Below are 21,078 nucleotides of genomic sequence, written 5' to 3'. Positions count from 1 at the left end.
TACTGTATTCAAAGAGCCTGCTCTAATAATTAAAACTCCATTTAAAAAAATGGGTTCATGTACTTAGGTACGCGCGTGAGAAGTTATACTTATTTGGCATCATTAAAAAATAGTTTTTAATTGCATGCAAAAATAGTGTGTGGAGTCCCTCCGCGTGGAAGAAGTGAAACTTCGTAATGTGGAAATGAAAATAGGAAGGGGTAGAAATTGATATTTAGTGAAATCATATTGTATCAAATCAAACTAAAAAAATAAAGGAAATAAATTTGTAACGATTCATAGATTGATTTTCAGAGAGAGCGAGAGAGAGAGAGAGACACTTATTTGTCTATAAAACTGTCTTTTTTATGAGAGCAGATTTTCATGAAATAAATCATGAAATCATTCAACGATAAAAGCTGTTTATTTAATTAAGCGGACGGGTTCGCCCCATGGAGAAATTTGACGCGGCGAGACCTCACTATTTAGAATGTGTCTATGAAACCTGATTTTTTTCTGCAATTTAAATTGAAATATACAAAAGGGTATTGAAAATTGAAACAAATATGGCGACACTACAAACTGTCAGGATCTTTATTTATTTCTTACACTCTACTTAGTTCCTTACAATAGCATTCACTCTCGCTCTGTCTCTTTCTATTCCCCCTCCCCAGGAGTGTTAAACGTTTAACGCAACCTTGTTGGAAGTCGCATTAGAAGTACATTTAACTTCAAAAAATGTTTCTTGGTTTTCCCGTAAAGCTTGAATGTAATGAGCTTATTGAAGAAAGAAATCCAGGGTGTTTCAGTTGTAAATGATAAAAGTTCAAACTAATGATCTTCAAGCTGAAGGACAGAATAAATCATTATGGGATGCTCTAGTTAAACCACATGCAGATGAGCACGACTACAAAACAGAAGCAATAAATGCATACCTGTCAGCCCCATGTATAGCACGACACTGCAGTCCACATGAATGATGGAGGAAAAACCACCACCTTTACCCTACAGTAGCTAAAGTTGCAGCCAATCATCTTGCTCTGCCTTCAACACAGGTAGCGAGTGAGAGGGTTTTTTTCAACAGCTGGGAACATAGTCACATGTCGAAGAGAGCTTACACATGCCTCACCGTGTAGATTAACTTACCTTCCTTCACGATAATTTGAAATACCATAAGTTTAATAAAATAAGTGATAGCTTCTCAGTTCTCAGTAGGACTTGTTTGGAGAAGTTCTGGATTATTTTATTTAAAGTTTATAATTGTGTATGAAACCAATAATTCTGTTCCTATCCTAACATGTAATTATCTTCAAAATGGTTTTTACCGATAGTTTGTTTTTAATGTAGTTCATGTTTTGGTAAGTTATTTTAATTTATATTTTAATGCACATCAAGCGGGTTTCATTTATGAAGATTTAGTTTAAAAATTGTAACATGTATTAAGCCAAGAAAATGTACTGTATTTACATTTAGATTTGTTTTCTGCAACATACTACATACATAAGTTTACATGTTTTATTGTTGATAAACAAACCATTTCTGTTAATGATTTAATATTACTAAAATACTCTCTATTTTTATGTAAGTAAGCACTTGTATTAACTAACAAGTTTTTTAACTTCAAATTGTATACCGGTAAGTTGAGAAAATGCATTGCCAGGTATTTAATTTTATTAACTTTACACCATACTATTATGGTTTCATATAAATATCAGATTTTTGGAGTACATATCTTGCTCTCTCTCTATCTCTTTCTCTCTCAATTTTCTGAGTTTGGCGTAAATTATTTTTGGACTCCTCAGATGTATAAAAACAATATTTTCTGTAAAAAATGTATGTGTAGATGGGAAACATCCACTGGAATGAGTTAGAACCATAAAGTCCATTTAGTTAAAATGTTTGGGCGGTATTATTTGCTAAGCGATATGTATACTTGTGTATGTATATATGTCTTGTGTGAATATTACTTTTTTTATATTTGAAAATTCCTACTTATATTACATTTAAATTGCACTATTTGTTAGTATATGTCACATGTAGTATTGCTTTCAGCTCCCTCGAAAAAACCTGCATCGACACAGAAGACCGCAGCTGTGGCTGGAGCAAAGAAAGCTGTGGGCAAGGCACCTCCTTTGAAACCAGCGAAACCACCTTCGTCCAGTGACGACACCTCTTCAGAGGAGGAGGAAGTGGCGGTGTCCAAACCCCAGTCCGCATCTAAGAAAGCTGGCGCCATAACTGCATTGACAGCAGCTACAAAGACAGCAGCTGCAAAGAAGAAAGATTCCTCTGACTCTTCCAGTGATAGCGATGAAGGTTTGTAATCAGCATTTTGTGTTGTCCCTAAATTATCCACGCTGGTTTTCCTCAAGCCCCTTGCTCCTTGCTATCACGCCAACGGCAACTTAGGAATAGCTTCTGCATCCTCACTACTTTCTTTAAAATCACAGCCAGTTCATTCTGTAACATTATTAAAGTAAGTTTTTTTTTTTTTTTTTTTAAAGTGGGCCATCAGGAAATTTGCCGATCACTTGCTGCAGATCTGGCCATTAAACGATACCAATCATCCTTTCAAAAAAAAATTGGTTGTCTGTAAAGTCGATTTACGGACGATTGTTTAACGTGACGTCATAACAAAACATAAATGAAATGATTGATCTAGAAGAAAAGGAAATATCATATTCGGCCTGAGACTGAGCCGTAATAGGTTTTTGCAACCAAACCATTTAGGCATTAAAAATATTATATTCTTTAATATTTCTGCAATATCTGGAAAAGAATATTGAACACACAGTCATTTGCTTTATCTGTGGTTTCAATTATGACTTTTTGGTCTGCCACTTTTTCTCTGATCTCTGCCTCTTTCCCTTAAAAGAGGAATACAGTGAAACCCTGATTATCCGTTTTCCAATGGACCATGAGTAAAAAACGGATAATCCAGGAAATCCTACAATGTGGGAACACACTCTAAAGTTCCAAATGCACAATGTATGTACTATTGCAAAAACTTTCAGTGAATCAGTTAGGTATTTCCATAAACTGACACCAGCAGCATACTGTATATACACTATCAATAGAGACCCCGAAAAATGGTGAAGCGCGAAATTCACGAAATAACACGAAAATTTGATACTTGAAACAAATTTTGCGACTTTCCTATGATTTTGACATATACGCGAAATTCACGAATTTTCGCACGAAATTCACGCATTTTCGTGCGAAATCCACGCTTTTTTGCACAAAATAATGTCCTTATGTCGCAAGTTCTATTTATTTACGCCATCATAAACATAGGCGTGAAATAAACATAGACTGAAAGACTAGTGCCGTGATATTATCTTCATTTTGACACGTTACTGAAATCCACGTATTTTTATTACTCTGTTTACAAGCAGTAAATATTGCCATCGCAAATGAAAACAAAGTGTAACAAATATCAACAATCGATATGTGCGCACTACCAACATAACAAAATTGACTGTCCACAGTTTTCGTGTTTTGAATAATGGTCGTTTCTGCCGCAAGGCGCACTGGTGTCAATTTTTCTAACCTAATTTAATCGCATGGAGCTAAGATGGCAGTCATTTTTTCGTGCACATATCTATGAGTGTTTACAAATACCGTCCACATTTTGTAAGTTTAGTGATACAATTGAAATTATGGCTAAGATGCCGAAAACTTCGACAATGTTTGATCGCGAAAGAGAGATGAAATCGGATGGATTTTATATTTTTGATCAGCGGTGTAGTAGGTTTTCCTCTCGCACCGATGTCTCTCTTGGGTGAGAGCCAGGTATCGGGTGGAGAAGGTCCAAGCTGCTGGTCTGGCAGCAGGATTCACACTCGGCTGGTATGCAGGCGAATAGCTAGTGGGGTGAGGAATGGAGCTAGGCTATACATTGAAGAATACTGTCGGTATTTTCACGGAACTTTTATTGACCTGAATTGTAGAAACAGTTCAATTTGTTGCCTGCATCGGCTTTTACAACATACACTGAATTGAAACACACGGTACACCCTATCGTCCAGAAAGGGGAGGGGGAAGGGAGACAAATTCCCTAGGCCGAGATAGGTCCTCGGCTGGCCTAACCGCGAAGGAGGGGTGCGAGCAGCAGAAAACGGATAGCCAGTAGTTCTGCTGCTCCCCCTATGATCGTCCTATGGTCAGTGGGCGGAATCCAGCCACACTGGCCGTCGGGCCGATCAACTGACTTTCAGGTGGATGACCTCGCCTTTATATAGGGAGAAATGCGCGGGAACGAAGAAATGAAGGGAGGGGCGAACTGACTCCTCTTTGGAAGGGATGAGATGCGTGCGCATGAATCTCGCTGAAATTTCCCTGCCCTGGTGGTGGAAGTATAAACTAGATATTAATATTTAAAATGAAAAGATAAACGTGGCATAAATAATTATATGTAAATACATATATATTCAATCCTATGTATAAAAAAGTATTTAAACTTTCTTTCACAACTTAATTAGTTAAATTTATACTTTTATAAAATATAAATACAGTTGGTAGTTCGCCGGTCACAAGATGGCGTCACAATGTACATGTTTAGCTGTGGCAAGAGAAAAATATAGATTTGTTTACAGAACTCGTCCATATTTACTATTATATTCTGCAGTACATTAATATGTGTGGTTATAGCGATGTAAAAAATAAAGGGCGAAGATGGTTCGTTGCTTTAATGGATTATTCTATTGTTCGTTGCTTTGTTTATAACCTACGACGTTGCACAGATTCGTTGCCGCATATTACGTGAGTAGGCCTATTGCTGAAACATATTTCCCTGAATTGCTTCTGAACTTATTAAAACACGTTTAGGGTTTAATTATCACGTAAAGTAACGTGATATTTAATATAGGAAGGGCGGGCACGCGTCAATTTCCCCCCTAGTGGCGAGCGTTACTTTACGGGAGAAGAAGCTAGTACATCTTGGAGGAACACTTTACACATAGATAACTGTCAGTCTCTGTTTTGTACGAGTCTCTGGGTTATCTTTTCGGATATGGCTTCTTCAGCTTTCTGGAAGTCCTGATTGGGGACAGCTGCCGGTGGTCTCCTGGGAACGCCTATTGGGACAGCTGCCGGTGGTCTCCTGGGAACGCCTATTGGGACTGCTGCCGGTGGTTGTAGGATTCGGCCATTGGTAAGGCCGTTTGTTTGGTGGCCGCCAAACTGTCTCTCGGTACCGTCCTGGTAAGTCCTTGGGGTCTCCTTTGCAGCTCCGCCATGGCATCTGGCGACGTTGTGGAGGCTGGTAGAGGCCTAGTTGGGGTTTGACTGGCCTCTGTTGTATGAGCTCCGTTGGTTTTGGGTGCTGTCCTGTGTTGATTTGCTCGGAGTTCAGGGGCTGCCTTGAGGTACACGGTTGCTCTGGAGCGGTTGGTTGTCTTTTCCCTGGAAGATGTTCTGGATCCTTGTCCTTGGAGTGGTTGGTCCAGCCCTGGTTATCCTGGAACTGGGTTGGTTGAAACTCCCTTGGAGTGGTTAGGAGCGGGATTCTGTTCGGGGTCTCCTGTGCTTTCCATGGGTTCATGGTTGGCATTGCACCTTCTGGCTGGAAAGCCATGGGAGGATAAGTTCCCTTGGTTACAGAGGGCAAGATGATGGGTTGATTACTTGCTTTTCCCGTGGTGACTTGCCGGTTTCTATTGTCAGCTACTGAGCTCGGACAGCCTTCATCTTCCTGATTTTCCATTGCTGGGGTGAGGATGCCTCTTCTTCTTACTTGTGTGGGAGGAGGACTGGGAGCCTCTCTCGGTATAGTAGTTGATGGTGCTGGCTTGAGCTGGTCAGGAGATATTTTCCGTATTTTCCCATGTGGGTCCTCTATCCAGTAGACATTTCCTTGTCGCTGGAGGACTTGGTAGGGTCCTTCCCACTTTGGTGCGAATCCGGCGCAGAAGTGGTTAGGTTTATTGCTGAGTGGATGGGTCTTGGCTAGTACCATTTGTCCTTCAGCAATCTGGTGGATGGGCGGATTCTTCGGTGTAGGATACTTGCGGGCTAGGTACTCTAGTTGAGCCTTTCGGGCGGCATCTACTCTGGTGGCAGCTCGTAGACGGATCTCTTCGGCTGAAGGGCGGTATGTGGGGTTGGAACTCCATTTCCAATCTCCAGGTTGCTGGATCTATCGTCTCAAGTTAAATTCGCTGGTGCTGGTTCCGATTGCTTCATTGTGCCTACGCCGCAGTGTGAAGAGGATTTCTCCCAGGTAGCGATCCCAGTGGCGATGATTGGCCGTGGTACGCATCCTCAGCCCTTTCTTCAATTCCTGATTACGGCTCTCTGTAGGGGTTGCCTGGGGATGGTAAACTGGAGTGGCCCAGGTTTCTAGTTCCCATTTGGCGCAAGTGTCGGCCCATAATTTGCTAGTGTTACCTCTTGTTATTAATATAACCTCAAAATAATTTTCAATCCTATCCTGTTTCCTGCTGGAATTAATTTTTCCTGTCCCAAATTTTTTCAAACCAAAATTCACAACCACCCAGGAGCTCTAGTGTGTATTTGCTATTTCGGCAAGATAGATTCAGTGGTATGTGGATGGTGTATGTAGTAATTCCACATGGTCATGCTATTTTCAGCTCCCCCAAAAGCACCGGTACCTGCACAGAAGACCCCTGCAGCGGCTCCAGCCAACAAGGCTGCACCACCTCTGAAAAAAACGAAGCAGTCTTCGTCCAGCGACGACAGTTCATCAGAAGAGGAAGAGGTGTCCAAACCTCGGCCCGTGGCACAGAAAGCAGCCACTCCTGCTGCGAAGAAACCTGCCGCACCGGTGGGGAAACAAGCTGTTTCTTCCAAGCCACTGGCAAAGAAGAAGGATTCCTCGAGCTCTTCCAGTGACAGCAGTAGTGACGAAGGTCAGTGTCCACAGTTTCAGGCAACAGTAATGCTGTGGAACTACTGTTAAAATTTTCAAAATACCAAATAAATTGCATTATTATGGGGGCCCACTTTTATAGTTAATAAAATCAGCAGATATCATCATCAAAATTTCTTTATTCACTTTATAACATAAAAAAATATATGATATGGCTAAAAAAAATTGCCTGAAAATTTGGGTTTTTAAAGTTTATAAAAAATAATTGCCCAAAAAACTAATTCTCATTATTTGATAGTACAATAAAACAAATTGTACTTAAGTGAGTTTTAAAATAATTAATTTAGCCCTTAATATTAGGCCTTTGCGAACATTCAAATTTTCAAGTAATAATAATAAACTATTCATATTCAATTCAACCTTGAGTACTTGCCACTTTGAAATACAGTAGAACTCCAATATCCGAACTCCGTCTATCCAAATCGCTGATTATCCGAATCACTTTCAGGATTCCAGATAAGATGGAAACGTAGGAACATGGGTACTTAGGAACTTTATTGGGATGATGAGTCACCGTCTCATAGTTCTATTATTGGCTGTCGTACGTCGCCAGGTGGCTGGCCTGGCCCTTCTTTCACTTTTCGTTTTGACGAGTCAGTCAGTATGTCATTTACCTGCTACTGTGACGGTACTCTTTCGCGCCGGTGCATTGTTTTGTTTATGAATGTGTTTCGTCGATCACCATGGCTTCTAAAAGAAAACATGTTGTGTTATCGTTAGCGGATAAACTAAAAATTATAGAGCAATCAGGTAAAGGAGTTATGGGTAAACAGTTGGCTGAGATGTATGGTGTTGGACAATCAACGATTTCAGTCATTAAAAGGAGTAAACCTACACTTTTAAACTTCGTGTCAGTGCTTGAATAAAATCTTCAAGAAAATCAATGAAGGCAGCAACCAACTAAGATTTATAAAATGCGGTTTTAAAGTTGTTTTTGCAGCAATGTTCTGTGAGATACCCAATTTCAGGCCCAATTCTTTGTGAAAAAACTAAGATCTTAGCTGAGAGGCTTGGTTTTCATCCTTTAAAGCAAGTAACGGCTGGCTAAGAAATTTCAAGTCCAGGCACGGTATCCGTGAATTAGATTTAAGTGGCGAGAAGTTATCAGCAATCTCCAAAGCTGCAGAAGATTTTATTGAAAAATTTAAAGTTATAGCAGACTCCTACAGTCCTGAGTATTTGTATAATGCCGATGAAACAGGTCTTGTTTGGAAAGCTCTGCCTAAAACCACTTAAGCATCTAAAAGGAAGTGTAGTGCTCCAGGACATAAAGTTAGTAAAGACTGTGTTACGGTGCTTAACTGTGCGAACTCTACAGGAAGCCATAAAATACCCTGTCTGTTGATAGGGAAGTCAAAAAGCCCAAGAGAATTTAAAAATGTGAATCTGTTATGAAAACCAACCCAAGGCTTGGATGACTGAAACATTGTTTAACGAGTGGTACGACGAAATTTTCATTCCTGAAGTGAAAAAACACCAAAAATCTCTTGGAAAAGAAGGTAATAAAGTGCTTTTGATTGTTAATAATGCACCATGGTTAAGCAAGTCACATTAAGACGTGCGTGGAACAAGTTGAAAGGCATAGAAGCTCAAGAAAAGGGAAGGGAAGAGACAGGAGAAGATGAGGATGACATGTCACTTGAGGAATTTAGATATTTTTTTTTTGAAAATTCCTGGATGTTTTGATGTTAGTGCTGAAGATATAGGAGAGTGGATGATGTGTGATTTGTCAGACCCTGGGTTTTAAATTCTAAATGATGATGAACTTGTTGAAAGTGTGAGAGAAGAAAGTGTCGAGGAAGAAGATGACCTTAACGTCGAAGTTGAAGCAGACACTAGACCATCAGCTAGTGAAGCATTTGCCGGCCTTGAAACTGCGTTGCAGTGAATGGAGCGTCAGCCCGAGTGTGACCACATACAACTTCTCACTGTCAAGCTTATGCGCGACTTGGCTGCCCGAAAACGGATGAAGACACTCAATCAGCTTACTTTGACTGAGCTGTTCAACAAGCAATAACTATTTTACGGTACGGTACGTACATGCATATTGTATGTATGTACATACATACGTACTATGTAATGTACAGCACTTGTAAGTAGGTACATACATATGTATGTATGTTTATAGTATCCTTAACACGTAAATGTATTTCATTTTAATCTAATTAATTAAAAGCTTTTTATCTTTAAAAAAAATAGTTTTTTCTCCCGTTTTAACATAAATACATAGGGCCACGATGATATGGTGAATCGCGAAATCGCGAAATTTTCTGCGAATTTATATGGAAAATGCAAAAAAAGCGATTTTTAAGAAAAACCGCTAAATAACACCGAAATTACACAATACAAGTCTCTTATATTTTAATGTCAAAAGCTTGATAGTCAAGACTTTCCCGGGTCCTGGTTGATAAGCCGGAAAAATTGCCTGCCTTGTATTTCTACATGCTTCCTCTAATCAGCTTTAGGGCGCCGTCTGGTCAGCGTGTGTTAGTGAAGCGGGATGATAAGAGTGACGCTCAATGGTAGTTATAGTGCGGTAAAACCTGTAAGTGCAAGGCTCTGAACTGGCGCGCAGTCATCTCGTTCCCGTCAGATAACTGTGAAATTTGAGCGGTGACCGTAACATTATATGGCGGAAAAATAAAGATATAGGTGTAATGCATTTCCCTCTGATACTTTCAAGAAATTTGTAATGGGTTATTTACACCTAAAACTTCGAAAACATGCCTTTTAGCCATTTTATCTCAATAGAACCAGTTGGGCATTAACAAATTCTTAAATGCTTTTCGTAAACAGACTCCAGCCGGATATCTAGTGTAGTTTGGAAATTGTGTAGGTTTTTCGTGGCTGTGCGCGGCACACGACTGTAGTTGCTATGCGTCACGCGCCGAGAATGTTGTCCAGCAGGAAGGGCGAGTATAGTTCATTTGCGGCAAAAATGAATACTTTTACGGCCTTGCTAAATTTTTCCATTAAAGAAATTTTGAAGTTTCAGTGATTTTCTAGCAGAAATAATGTTGTTTAACTAACAAACAAATTGTATCAAAACTATTAACGGTAAATGGCTGTCGTGGGGGCCCTTAAAAATTTTTCAATTTACCAGAAATGGACGAAGGGAGAAATGGAGAAGGGGAGGAAGGATGTTGACAGTTTCACATGCCAAAGGACGTTGAGACAGGAGGGGGAGAGAGACACGATGGTTTGTATGCCTGGGAGGGATGAACCTTGAAGTCTGGACAAGGGAAGGAGAGGTAAGCCGTATGACGTCATGCATCCGCCACCTGTGCTGCCGCCAGCCTGTCTAGACGATATTCCCGCGCTCCCACTTACGTTGCACAAGCTACTGCTGCCGTATTGTTAGGCAGAATGTCCGATTTTTTTTTCTCTTCTTATACGAACATTAGTATGATTATTATAAACCCACACAAAATATATGCTGCTTGTTAAATACAGTGGAATACCGGTACAACGTACCTCACTTTAACGTATTTTTCACTTTAACGTATTTTTTTCAAATCCCCGCCAAAAAGTGTATGTTTACAATGCAAAATTGTTTCAGTTTAAAGTATCTTAATGTTCACTATAACGTATAATTTTCACTGGCAGCTTGGCACTGCTGCCACAAAACTTACATAAAATAGTAAACAAACGTCGAGCTAAATAGCGAATGTGATCGAAAGAATAAACAGAAACCACTTACACCACCGCACCGTAAAATATAACCTCTAAAAATAATCAAAACAAACGTTTGTGCGCCTGTACCATAGATGAATATACATACGTACGCAACACGTAATGTATACAACACATCGGCATTCGATACATCGAAACACAAAGCGCGAGGTAAAAGTGTATTTAATTCAGTGGAAAGTGTCCCGCTAATGTACGTATGGTTAAATCCGTGCCGTGATTACTGTTGAGTGTTGTTTGGAATTCATTTTCATGTTACTGTTTTTAGACGCCACGTGTTAGTGCTACAATGAGTGAATCTGGAAATAAAAGAAAAAGAAAACAATTCACGCTTAAAGAAAAAGTGGAAATGCTTAAAGAACTGGATAAAGGTAAAAAGCAGGTTGAAGTTGCGAAGTCATACGGCGTTGCGGCGACGACTGTAAGTACAATTGTGAAAGACCGTGCAAAAATTGAAAAAATGTACGACGAATCTTTGTTTGATTGTGACCGCAAAAGGCTTCGTTCCGGAGATCACCAAGGTCTAGAAGAAGCTTTGAACAAATGGTTGAAAGAAACTCGTTCAAAAAATGTTCCAGTAAATGGTCCCATGCTACAAGCAAAAGCAAAGCAATTTGCTTTGCTTATGGACATAACGGACTTCCAAGCCAGTTCAGGGTGGTTGCATCGCTTCCGGGAACGACATGGCATATCATGGAAAGTTGTGTGTGGGGAGGATAAGGATGCAGACACAGAGGCGGCAAACCAGTGGAAGGAAGAAAAGCTGGAAATAATTTTTAAGTCTTACTCAATGGATGATATGTTCAACGCTGATGAAACTGCTTTTTTTTACAAGCTTTTGCCAAACAGAACAATGGCGTATAAAGGTGAGAAGTGCACTGGAGGAAAAAAAGCAAAGGAAAGGTTGTCTGTCTTGTTCTGTTGCAATGCCACTGGCACAAAAAAACTGCGGCCCCTAATCATTGGCAAACACAAGAATCCCAGGTGCTTCAAGGGAGTTTCTTGTCTTCCTGCAGATTATGCAAATAACACTCGTGCATGGATGACAAGAGAACTTTTCTCCAATTGGTTGGTTAAAACCGATAAAGAGATGCAAAAAGAAGGAAGAAAAATTCTTTTGTTGATTGACAACTGCGCAGCACACAGTGTTGATGTTAGATTGGAAAACATCAAAATTATGTTTTTGCCTCCAAACTGCACTTCTCAGTTGCAGCCACTTGACCAAGGCATTATTCAAAATGCCAAGGTCAATTTTCGAAAACGCCTGGTCGAAAGGCTGCTCATCAATTTGAGATTGAAATTGCCCACCAACATCAATGTTCGTCAGGCTATTGAGATGATCACCGGTGGCTGGTGGAATGTCCAGAAAGAGACAATTGCTAACTGCTGGAGGAAGTCTGGCATTGTAAACTGTAATGCTGATGAGATCACTGCAACATCATCAGACCAGGATGCAAGCCAGACTGCAGCTGCAGCACAAACATGTGAAACCAATCATATTGACCCCCAAGTATGGCAGGAAGTATCAGCCTCCATGCAGTTTGATGCTGTATCATTCACAGACTATGCCTCTGCTGATAACGAAATAGAAACAACACCAGGGTTGACCGACAGTGATATCATCAGTGAAGTCATTCAATCACAGTCATCAAAAGCTGAATCAGATGATGATTCTGACTGTGAAGAGCTACCTGTGACTGCAACGGAAGCTGTTCTGAGTGTAGAAAAACTAAACAAATTTATCTCTAAACATGAAAAGGTCCCAGAAGAGATCAGGAAATCTTTGCACAACATAGAACATTTTGTTCAACAGAGCATCATTAAAAATCAAAAACAAACTGAAATAACAAAATTTTTTAAAAAATAAATGAACTTTTGTTTTGCAGAAACTGATGTAATGTATTCGCCAATGTTAATGCCATGTGTTGTTATAACTATTTTTGATTAATTTTATGATTTTTTTTCTTTGAAGTGATAATATGTATGTATTTATCAGTACTTAGTCATAAATGTTAATGCCATGTGTTATAATTATGTTTTTTTTTTCTTTAAAAGTGATAATATGTATGTATTTTTCTGTACTAAGTCATCAATATTAATGCAGTGTGTTATAATAATGCTATTTTTGATTCATTTTGTAATTTTTTATTTGAAGTGATTATATGTATGTATTTTTCAGTACTAAGTACTTTCAGTACTAAGTATAAAAACTGGAGGTCCCTGTAAGTACTTAGTACTGAGATTCTACTGTAATGGCTTTTTATAAGCTTTTATTGTGAGTTTTACCATTTTTTCCTCAATCACTTTTGTTTTGGTGCCAAAATGTCAGATTTTTTGATGATTCCTGAGAATGTATGGTACTTTTTAAGAGATAATGTTTAACCAGAACATTAAAATGTTGATTACATGTGATTCTAACAACACAATAGGCCCAACATCTATTTTTTTATGTCATGATCGTGAAATATATTGTGTAAGTACCATGAATAGCTTAAAAAACCCATATTTTTTTTATAAGACAAAATAACGACAAAATGTGTGCTTTTAAATGACGAAATCAGGTTCAAAATAAAACCATATAATCTTGTCTCTAATAATACAACTAGGGATGGGACGAATCCACATTTTGTTCGAATCCGAATCCTTGTTCGAATCCTCAGTGTTTGTCATCGAATCTCGAATCCCAGTCCCACACTAAACTTCACCACATGTTATTAAAAAAAATCAAACATTTATTTTAAAAAATTACATGTGTATTTATAAAATTATAAAATAAGTGCATAAGTGCATACACCTGATTTAAATTGAGAGAAATAACCTCAAAAACCACACACGTAAGTTTGCATCTGTCTAATTCTCTGTTAAATTAATCCTTCCTATGTTTTCAATAAAATACGTTTGTATAACAGACTCCATTTAAAAAAAGTTACGTTTTTTTCTGCAATGTTATATTATTGAAAGTTGGAAATGATAGAGTAGTTATGCTAATTGACAAAATGCAGCGTAGTTTATCTTATGTTTGTGCCATTTCCGTTACCTTTATAATATAGTTTAGGTATACCTACAATTTTCTAGAGCTGGACGAACCTCAGTTCTCTGGTTTCGAACCGAGCCGAACTGAACCTCATACAGAAATAATTGTTTTCAATTAAAATGAACAGATGACCAGCATTTTGGTCTTTAACTGAGTGGTGAGAAAGAAAGATTCTCCAGCCATATGTAAAATTAAAACATTATATAGCTTAGCTTATATATATACCAACTTTTAATTCGTGAAGAAGTTACATCTAAATTTCAAAAAGACTATATTCCTTTTTAAGTGTACACTAACCTTCATTTAAAAAAAATATTAAAAAGATGACGAACATTCAGCATAAGGCCACATAACATATTTTTGTGGTAGACATAACCTAACATTTTTAATAAGTAAAACTTTTTAATAGGACATAAAAAAAAAAGACGAATGTGAATTAAGTTACCTATCTACATATTTTTGTGGTAGACATAACCTAACATTTTTAATAAGTAAAACTTTTTAATAGGACATCAAAAAAAGGCGAATGTGAATTAAGTTACCTATCTACATTACAAAACCCGCTGTCTGCAGTTGCTGTTTTCTTGGAAGAATGCTGCTCGTTAGAAGAAACTTTAGACGGTTTTTTTGGGGTGGTTCTGGGTCATCCGGGTCGTCATTATCTTTTCTCCATTTGGAAAACTTAAACGACGTTAGCCTGCTCATCGCAAATCACCTCAAGAACAATAATATTGTAAACGTAACGTAAAAAGTGTGGTTATAGAAATTTGCGTCGGAAAAAGAAAACACGAGAAATAATGATGGCTGCCGCGACTACGCTAGTCAACTTAGTACCGTACTGTAACATTTACTGGACCAGTACTTTTAATACACAAGATTAAATTAATATTTTCATTACCTGACTGTTATAACCAAAAAGGCCAAAAAAAATAAATACATCCCAGTAATTTAAAATACGTAATTTACGTAATCATTTCCTACCGCATTTGTGTTGTGTTAACTTGATCACGTTAGTTTTGCCGAAATACGAGAGTTCTCGTACATGCGCTTTAGTTTAACGTATGGGGTACGCAATGTTTGGTGATTTTACAATACTTCTCGTATACGCACTATAGTTAAAGGTATAATATACAATACCTTTGGCATTTGTACGATAGTTTATATTACGTAGTACGACAAATGCATACAAAATTCTCTAAAGTAATCAAAAAACAAAGCGCGCCCATATGAAAAAATGCTATGCGAGTTATGCGACGATTAATAATTTTATTTTTATTTTGTCTGCGCTTGAAACTGTTGAGGCGACGATTATGCGATAAAAGTCGGAATATTACAAGTAATAGAATTTTGTTGAGCTGTTTTGTGAATGGTCTCAAATGGGGGTTAGAAAATTAGAAAAACGTATTTTTTTTTAAACGATCGTTCGGTTTTTCGAATATATTTTAAGAGGTTTCGAACCGAACCGAACGTAAGGGTTCGGTTCGGTTCGAAATTTTCAAACTTTGCCCAGCACTACAATTATCAATTACTACCTAAAACTGTTAAAAACCCACCTCGGATCCTACGAATCCTCGAATCCATAGGATTCGGTATATTCGACGAATCCAAGATTCGAAAATCCCATCCCTAAATACAACATACAAACAACATTAATTAATTAAAATTACCCTTTTTTTTTTTCTGAAAAAATCCAAGTATCCTAATTTTTGATTATCCGAATGGCGTCCGGTCCCAATTGATTCGGATAATTGGAATTCTACTGTAATGTAATGAATATGCGTTTCCTTATAAATATTGTACATAGAATACCTCGAGAGTTTGTATTATACCAATGTTACTGTTGAGGTTAGTAATTTCTGCAATTTTTAATGGGACTTCATAATCAAAAACGTGAACATTATGCAATGTTTCAAACATGGAACAAGTATTTAGAATTTTTTTTTCCTCTACTGTCTCGCTAAACGGTAAATGACAAATCATATGAATGATTCAAAACACTGCATATTTGTCATTTCAAACTTGTAAACAAAATATTAGTATTCTTTTTGTCACACACCAAAAGTGGGGAAAAAATAAACAATAGGACAGTACAAATATCACTGTATTAGTTCGAATTCAATATGAATATCAAATTATTCACTAAATTTAATATAAAATTCAAATACCGTAATCACTCGCGTAATGTCCGCAGTAATTTGACCACATTTTTTGCCAAAAAAATGGGGTGCGGACATTATGCGAGGAAAAATACAAAATTACAAATTTTTGTGTCTTAATTATTACTAAAAAGGCACAAAACGTATCTAAAATCAATTTGGATTTCACTAGCTATTTTAAAAGAATATTGCTGCGGGATGCTTGCAAACAACCCGGCTTAGACCATGTTTACTTTGCTGTAATTGCCACCGGTAACTGTCTCGCACCCGCCAGAACATTAAAAAAAATTACGCGCTACACTGAAATAAGTGTGGTTACATGTGCCTTATTAATGTGATTAATATGTGATGGATTAAAACGGCTATTAACGGCACGGCTGCAATATTTTAGCCGTACCATATCCTTACGTGCGGCGCGTAGGGAACCAGCGAGCTGGCAACAGCGCACTGACTCACCAGTTCCACATCTGCTGCGCACTGTACTCCCCCCCCCCCCCCCCTTCCCGGCAATCTGATGGCCTTCGTGACGTAGAGAAGGAGGAAGGGGAAGCAAACATTTAGAGCGTGAGAATGGCCAAGGGAGGGATTCCAACCAAATGTAAACAAAGAGGTGTTCTGTTCTGTCCTGACACATAAAACAGGGTACACACTAATTAAAGTTGACATTTCTTTTACGCTGTGCTGCGTGTCTTACCTCAACAGAATTACCTATTTGTGAGAGTAGGTAATCATGAGTTTTTCTCTGCTTAATGATGAATCGCTGAAACTGCAGTAACTTATCGTTATATTCTTTCGGCAATTTTTGACTTAGTGATGTTCTTTGTCACAGAGAAAGGTTGTTCCGCCTGATAAATCTTGTGATCCATCCACGACTAGCCTTGAATTCGTTATGCGGTGTATTCATGGAACGCGCAATTTCCCGCGCCTTTACTTGAACCATTTCATACGAAACAGCACAGGCATTACTTCTTAATTCACGTATATAGTTTAAAACTTTAACTTCAAGTTCTGGGAACTTCCTAGCCTTGGGTCCGCGAAACGCACGCCGTGTTGCATTTGTTGACTGCAACTATTCTTTTATTTTCCGCCACTGACGAACACTTTTTTCGTGCACTTCAAACTCCCTTTCAGCAGCCCTGTTCCCATGCTCTTCAGCATAACGAACAACTCTTAATTTAAACAGCACAGTGAAGGATTTATATTTACCCATTCTGTACTCTACACTACAAAACTCGATGCGAAACTCATGCCTTGAACTTGCGTGCGTGTTGGTCAGCTGTGTTTACAGTTACCGTGCTTTGTTCAGTTCAACGAATTTTCCCACCCTTTCAAACAGGAGAGAAAGGACAGCTCAAGGTCACGGCTTTGTTTACAGAGCCGTCAACTTTCCATTCGTACTGCGTCCTTTAGGGGTGGCCAAAGTTGTGTTGCCCGCTGTAGACGACTGTTGCGGACATTATGCGAATTTTTTCTTTTTTCTTTTAAGGATGTATAAATAAAGGGTGCGGACATTATGCGAGGGCGGACATTACGCGAGTGAATACGGTAGTAAGAATAAGGATTAAAATCCCACTAAAAATTTTTTTTCCATAAATATATCAACTTTTCAAAAATTAGACAAATAATACTAAAGTAAAAGGTTGTTTAAGTTAAGTCGACAATGAATATTCAGTGGTATGTGGATGGTGTATGTAGTAATTCCACATGGTCATGCTATTTTCAGCTCCCCCAAAAGCACCGGTACCTGCACAGAAGACCCCTGCAGCGGCTCCAGCCAACAAGGCTGCACCACCTCTGAAAAAAACGAAGCAGTCTTCGTCCAGCGACGACAGTTCATCAGAAGAGGAAGAGGTGTCCAAACCTCGGCCCGTGGCACAGAAAGCACCCATTCCTGCCGCGAAGAAACCTGCCGCTCCGGTGTGGAAACAAGCTGTTTCTTCCACGCCGCTGGCAAAGAAGAAGGATTCATCTAGCTCATCCAGTGAGAGTAGTAGTGATGAAGGTTGGTGTTTTCATAACTGATACATATTGCATTCATCTGAAAATAATTTTGATTCCATACTATGTAATTGTGAGTCCAGGAAAAGACTAATAGTGAAATAACAATTCAAATACATGACCCATGAAATTTCTTCAAATTAGTAAATCTATATGGCATTTACTATAAAGGGGTTTTCTGTTGATCCTTTTGTCAGTAGAGTGATTTACTCTGCAACTTTTGGAACAGTGAAGGGGAGGTAGTTTTCAAAAATTCTGTTTAAAAGAGTGCTACTTTGAATTTATGATTATGCTACTTTCAATTGTTCTATGTACTAATTTATGGTGTCGCTATATCATAACTGTGTAAATTGAACAGCGTTACTTGGAAGGGCATGCATTTTCCTGTATTTTCTATAGACTTTTCAGTGGTACTTTACTTTAAATTTCAACTTTTCAGAAGCGGCAAGTAAAACCACTACACTTGTACAGACCAAGGCGAGCCTGGCTGCTGCAAACAAGAAACCAAAATCAAGTTCTTCTTCTAGCTCATCAGAAGAAGATACGAGTAAGAAGGTTGTGGCTAAGCAAACAGTTGAAGGTTAGTAGAGAAATAGTTTCTAAAGGTTTAGTCCAGGCCTGCCGTTTTTACGGATTTTATCCGTTTTCACGGATATTTGAAGCTTAAAACGGACTAACGGATAAACGGCGACATTCACGGATATTTACGACGCTTCGCCAATATTTTCATTTTTGAATTTCATTCGTGTAAATATTTATATTCAACTACCTATTTGAAGTTGTCAAACCATACAAGCATCTAACAGTAAAGCAAACAGAGACATTAGGTGTAGCGCCATGGAACTTCCAATCGTTTAACCACAAACCAAAAACATATACTCCCAAATAGCGTTTCATGAAGTACAATATCTATGGTTTCGGGGGAAATGTTTTTTGTTTGTTGAGTTAAACGTTAAGAAGTGTCATGGCGTCAGTAAACATTGTTTGATTTTTTTGCCGTTACAATGTTTTAGGTGCGGCATTTGTTTACAAACTTCTTACGTGATTTAAGTAGTAATTTTGGTCTTAGCTGATTATGATGGAGAAAAAACGTAAGGGTCCGTCGGTCAGGTCACTTTATAAACAGCGTTATCGTAAAGAATGGGAGCAAGAATTGAAATGATTGAGGCGTGGCAAAACGGAATTTTCCGCCCTTTGTTAGACTTGCAACTGGAACTGAACGTGACAAAGGGCGGCTTGAAGACGCAAGTTCATGCGAAAAACCAACGAGCTGCTGATCAGAGTTGTTCTTTGACGAGTTTTGTAACCAAACCAAATAAAATAATTGATGCGGAACTGTTATGGGCGAACTTCGTTTGTGAAAACAATTTATCTGTGAAACTCAGTGATAATTTCATGAAACTTGTCCCTCAAATGTTTCCAGATAGTGAAATTGCAAGAAACTTTCCTTGTTCTCGCACTAAAACTAGCCAGATAATTATTCAACTTTTGGGTACATCAGCTGCAGATTATGTTACCTATGCAATGAAAACACAATTTTTCACACTGATGATTGATGAATCAACTGATGTTACAGTCACTAGGCAGGTTGTAGTGTTAGCAAGGTTCTTTCCATCTGAGATTGTTGAAACTCATCTGTACAAAGTAATGGCTTTGAGTGGTGCTGCAACTGGAGAAAATCTGCTGTGGTAAGGGTTTTTTCAGCAATCTCAAGATGGTTAAAACGGTTTACAGATTGTCAATGGAATCACCAATGTTAAATGTGCTGTTGCATTGCAGAATGAGAACTTCAAGCCCACTGACGAGATGCAGAAAAGAGCACAGAACATGAAAAAGTAGCTAGTTAATGATGTGAAATACAATTTTTTTTTTAAACTTATAAATAACTTCAGTTGTATGGATGTATTTATAGTTTGTAAATAAGAAAAGCACCAAAGCCTATACTGAAGAGAAATTTTTAAATTTCTTTTCATTTTATTGTAGGGATGGGACGAATCCACATTTTGGTCGAATCCGAATCCTTGTTCGAATCCTCAGTGTTTGTCATCGAATCTCGAATCCCAGTCCCACACTAAACTTCACATGTTATTAAAAAAATCACACATTTATTTTAAAAAAAACGCATAGGCCTATGTATTAAAAAAAAAGCACATGTGTATTTATAAAAATTATAAAATAAGTGCATAGTGTATACGCCTGATATAAAATTTATTTATTTATTATTTATTAAATTTGTGACATGCACACCAACAGCCGAAGCTTTGGAGGTGTGCACAGAACAAGTAATAAAAACACGACACATACAAACGAATAAATACAACATAAACAGGATAATAAAAGACGACACATACAAGCGAATAAATACAACATACACAGGATAATAAAAGACGACACAATAACAAACAAAACAAAACAAAACAGCAACAGAGATAATCTTAACTAAATGATCTAGAATGGGAAGAATAAACAGGATTATAAAATTACTCAAAATATTAGGGTAATCATAAAAATTAAAATTTAAAGTTTTTAATAAAATTTTCATATTTATTGAAATTTGAGATAAGTCTGTAAATTAAATCATTATTATTGTGTAAGGAACATAATAGGGATCGAAGGCGGCTTTTGAACTGCGGGACTCGAATACCAGAGTTATCAAGTAAGTATAAGCAATTAATTTTTGAACTATAGCACTTAAACACAAACAGGGCATCCAGATGGATGCGACGATTTGAAAGAGATTCTAATTTGGGTAATTGATGGTGTCTAGAACTAATTATTTTGAAAAATTTATTTTGTATGGATTCAATTTTGTCACTATCGGTGGTGTTAATACTGTTCCAGATAACTGAGCAATATTCGAGTTTACTTCTGACTAAGGACAAATAAAGAGTAAGAATGGATTCAATATTAGATGCATAGTAAGTTATATAATTTATTAAATATAAGGTTCTACGGGAAAAGGATACTAAAGAATTAACATGTTGATGAAAGAATAGTTTGGAGTCAAGAATAACACCAAGATCTTTTATACTAAGAGATTTGGAAATTTTTGAGTTGTCAAGAAAATAATCATATTTAACTGGATGAATTTTCCTTGTGAAAGAAATAATTTTTGTTTTATCTTTGTTAAGTGAAACTAAATTCATTTTACACCAATTATCAATTTCAGTAATATCAGATTGAAGAAGCAGACAGTCATTTAAGGAGGAAATTTCTCTGGATTTTTTAAGATGGTCAGCAAACAGAAAACCAGTAGTATGATGAAGAACTTTAAAAATATCATTGATATAAATATTGAATAGTAAGGGAGATAAAGTACCCCCTTGAGGCAC

The 21,078-nt window shown here is 37.8% G+C and overlaps 1 protein-coding gene across 2 annotated transcripts in view; it reads left to right on the top strand.

The window, feature by feature from the left end:
• The window catches only part of LOC134533419 (nucleolar and coiled-body phosphoprotein 1), a 70,931-nt gene that overhangs the window by 13,616 nt on the left and 36,237 nt on the right, over positions 1-21,078 (top strand). For both annotated transcript variants that reach the window (XM_063370952.1, XM_063370944.1), the window contains 4 exons: positions 2,032-2,295; positions 6,570-6,848; positions 17,472-17,750; positions 18,186-18,326. In XM_063370952.1, the coding sequence (XP_063227022.1) occupies positions 2,032-2,295; positions 6,570-6,848; positions 17,472-17,750; positions 18,186-18,326 (963 nt within the window). The remainder of the gene's footprint in view (positions 1-2,031; positions 2,296-6,569; positions 6,849-17,471; positions 17,751-18,185; positions 18,327-21,078) is intronic.

Source organism: Bacillus rossius, chromosome 1 (genome assembly GCF_032445375.1).
Source record: "Bacillus rossius redtenbacheri isolate Brsri chromosome 1, Brsri_v3, whole genome shotgun sequence".
NCBI classification, from domain to species: domain Eukaryota; kingdom Metazoa; phylum Arthropoda; class Insecta; order Phasmatodea; family Bacillidae; genus Bacillus; species Bacillus rossius.
This window is presented reverse-complemented; position numbering and strand designations above follow the sequence as displayed.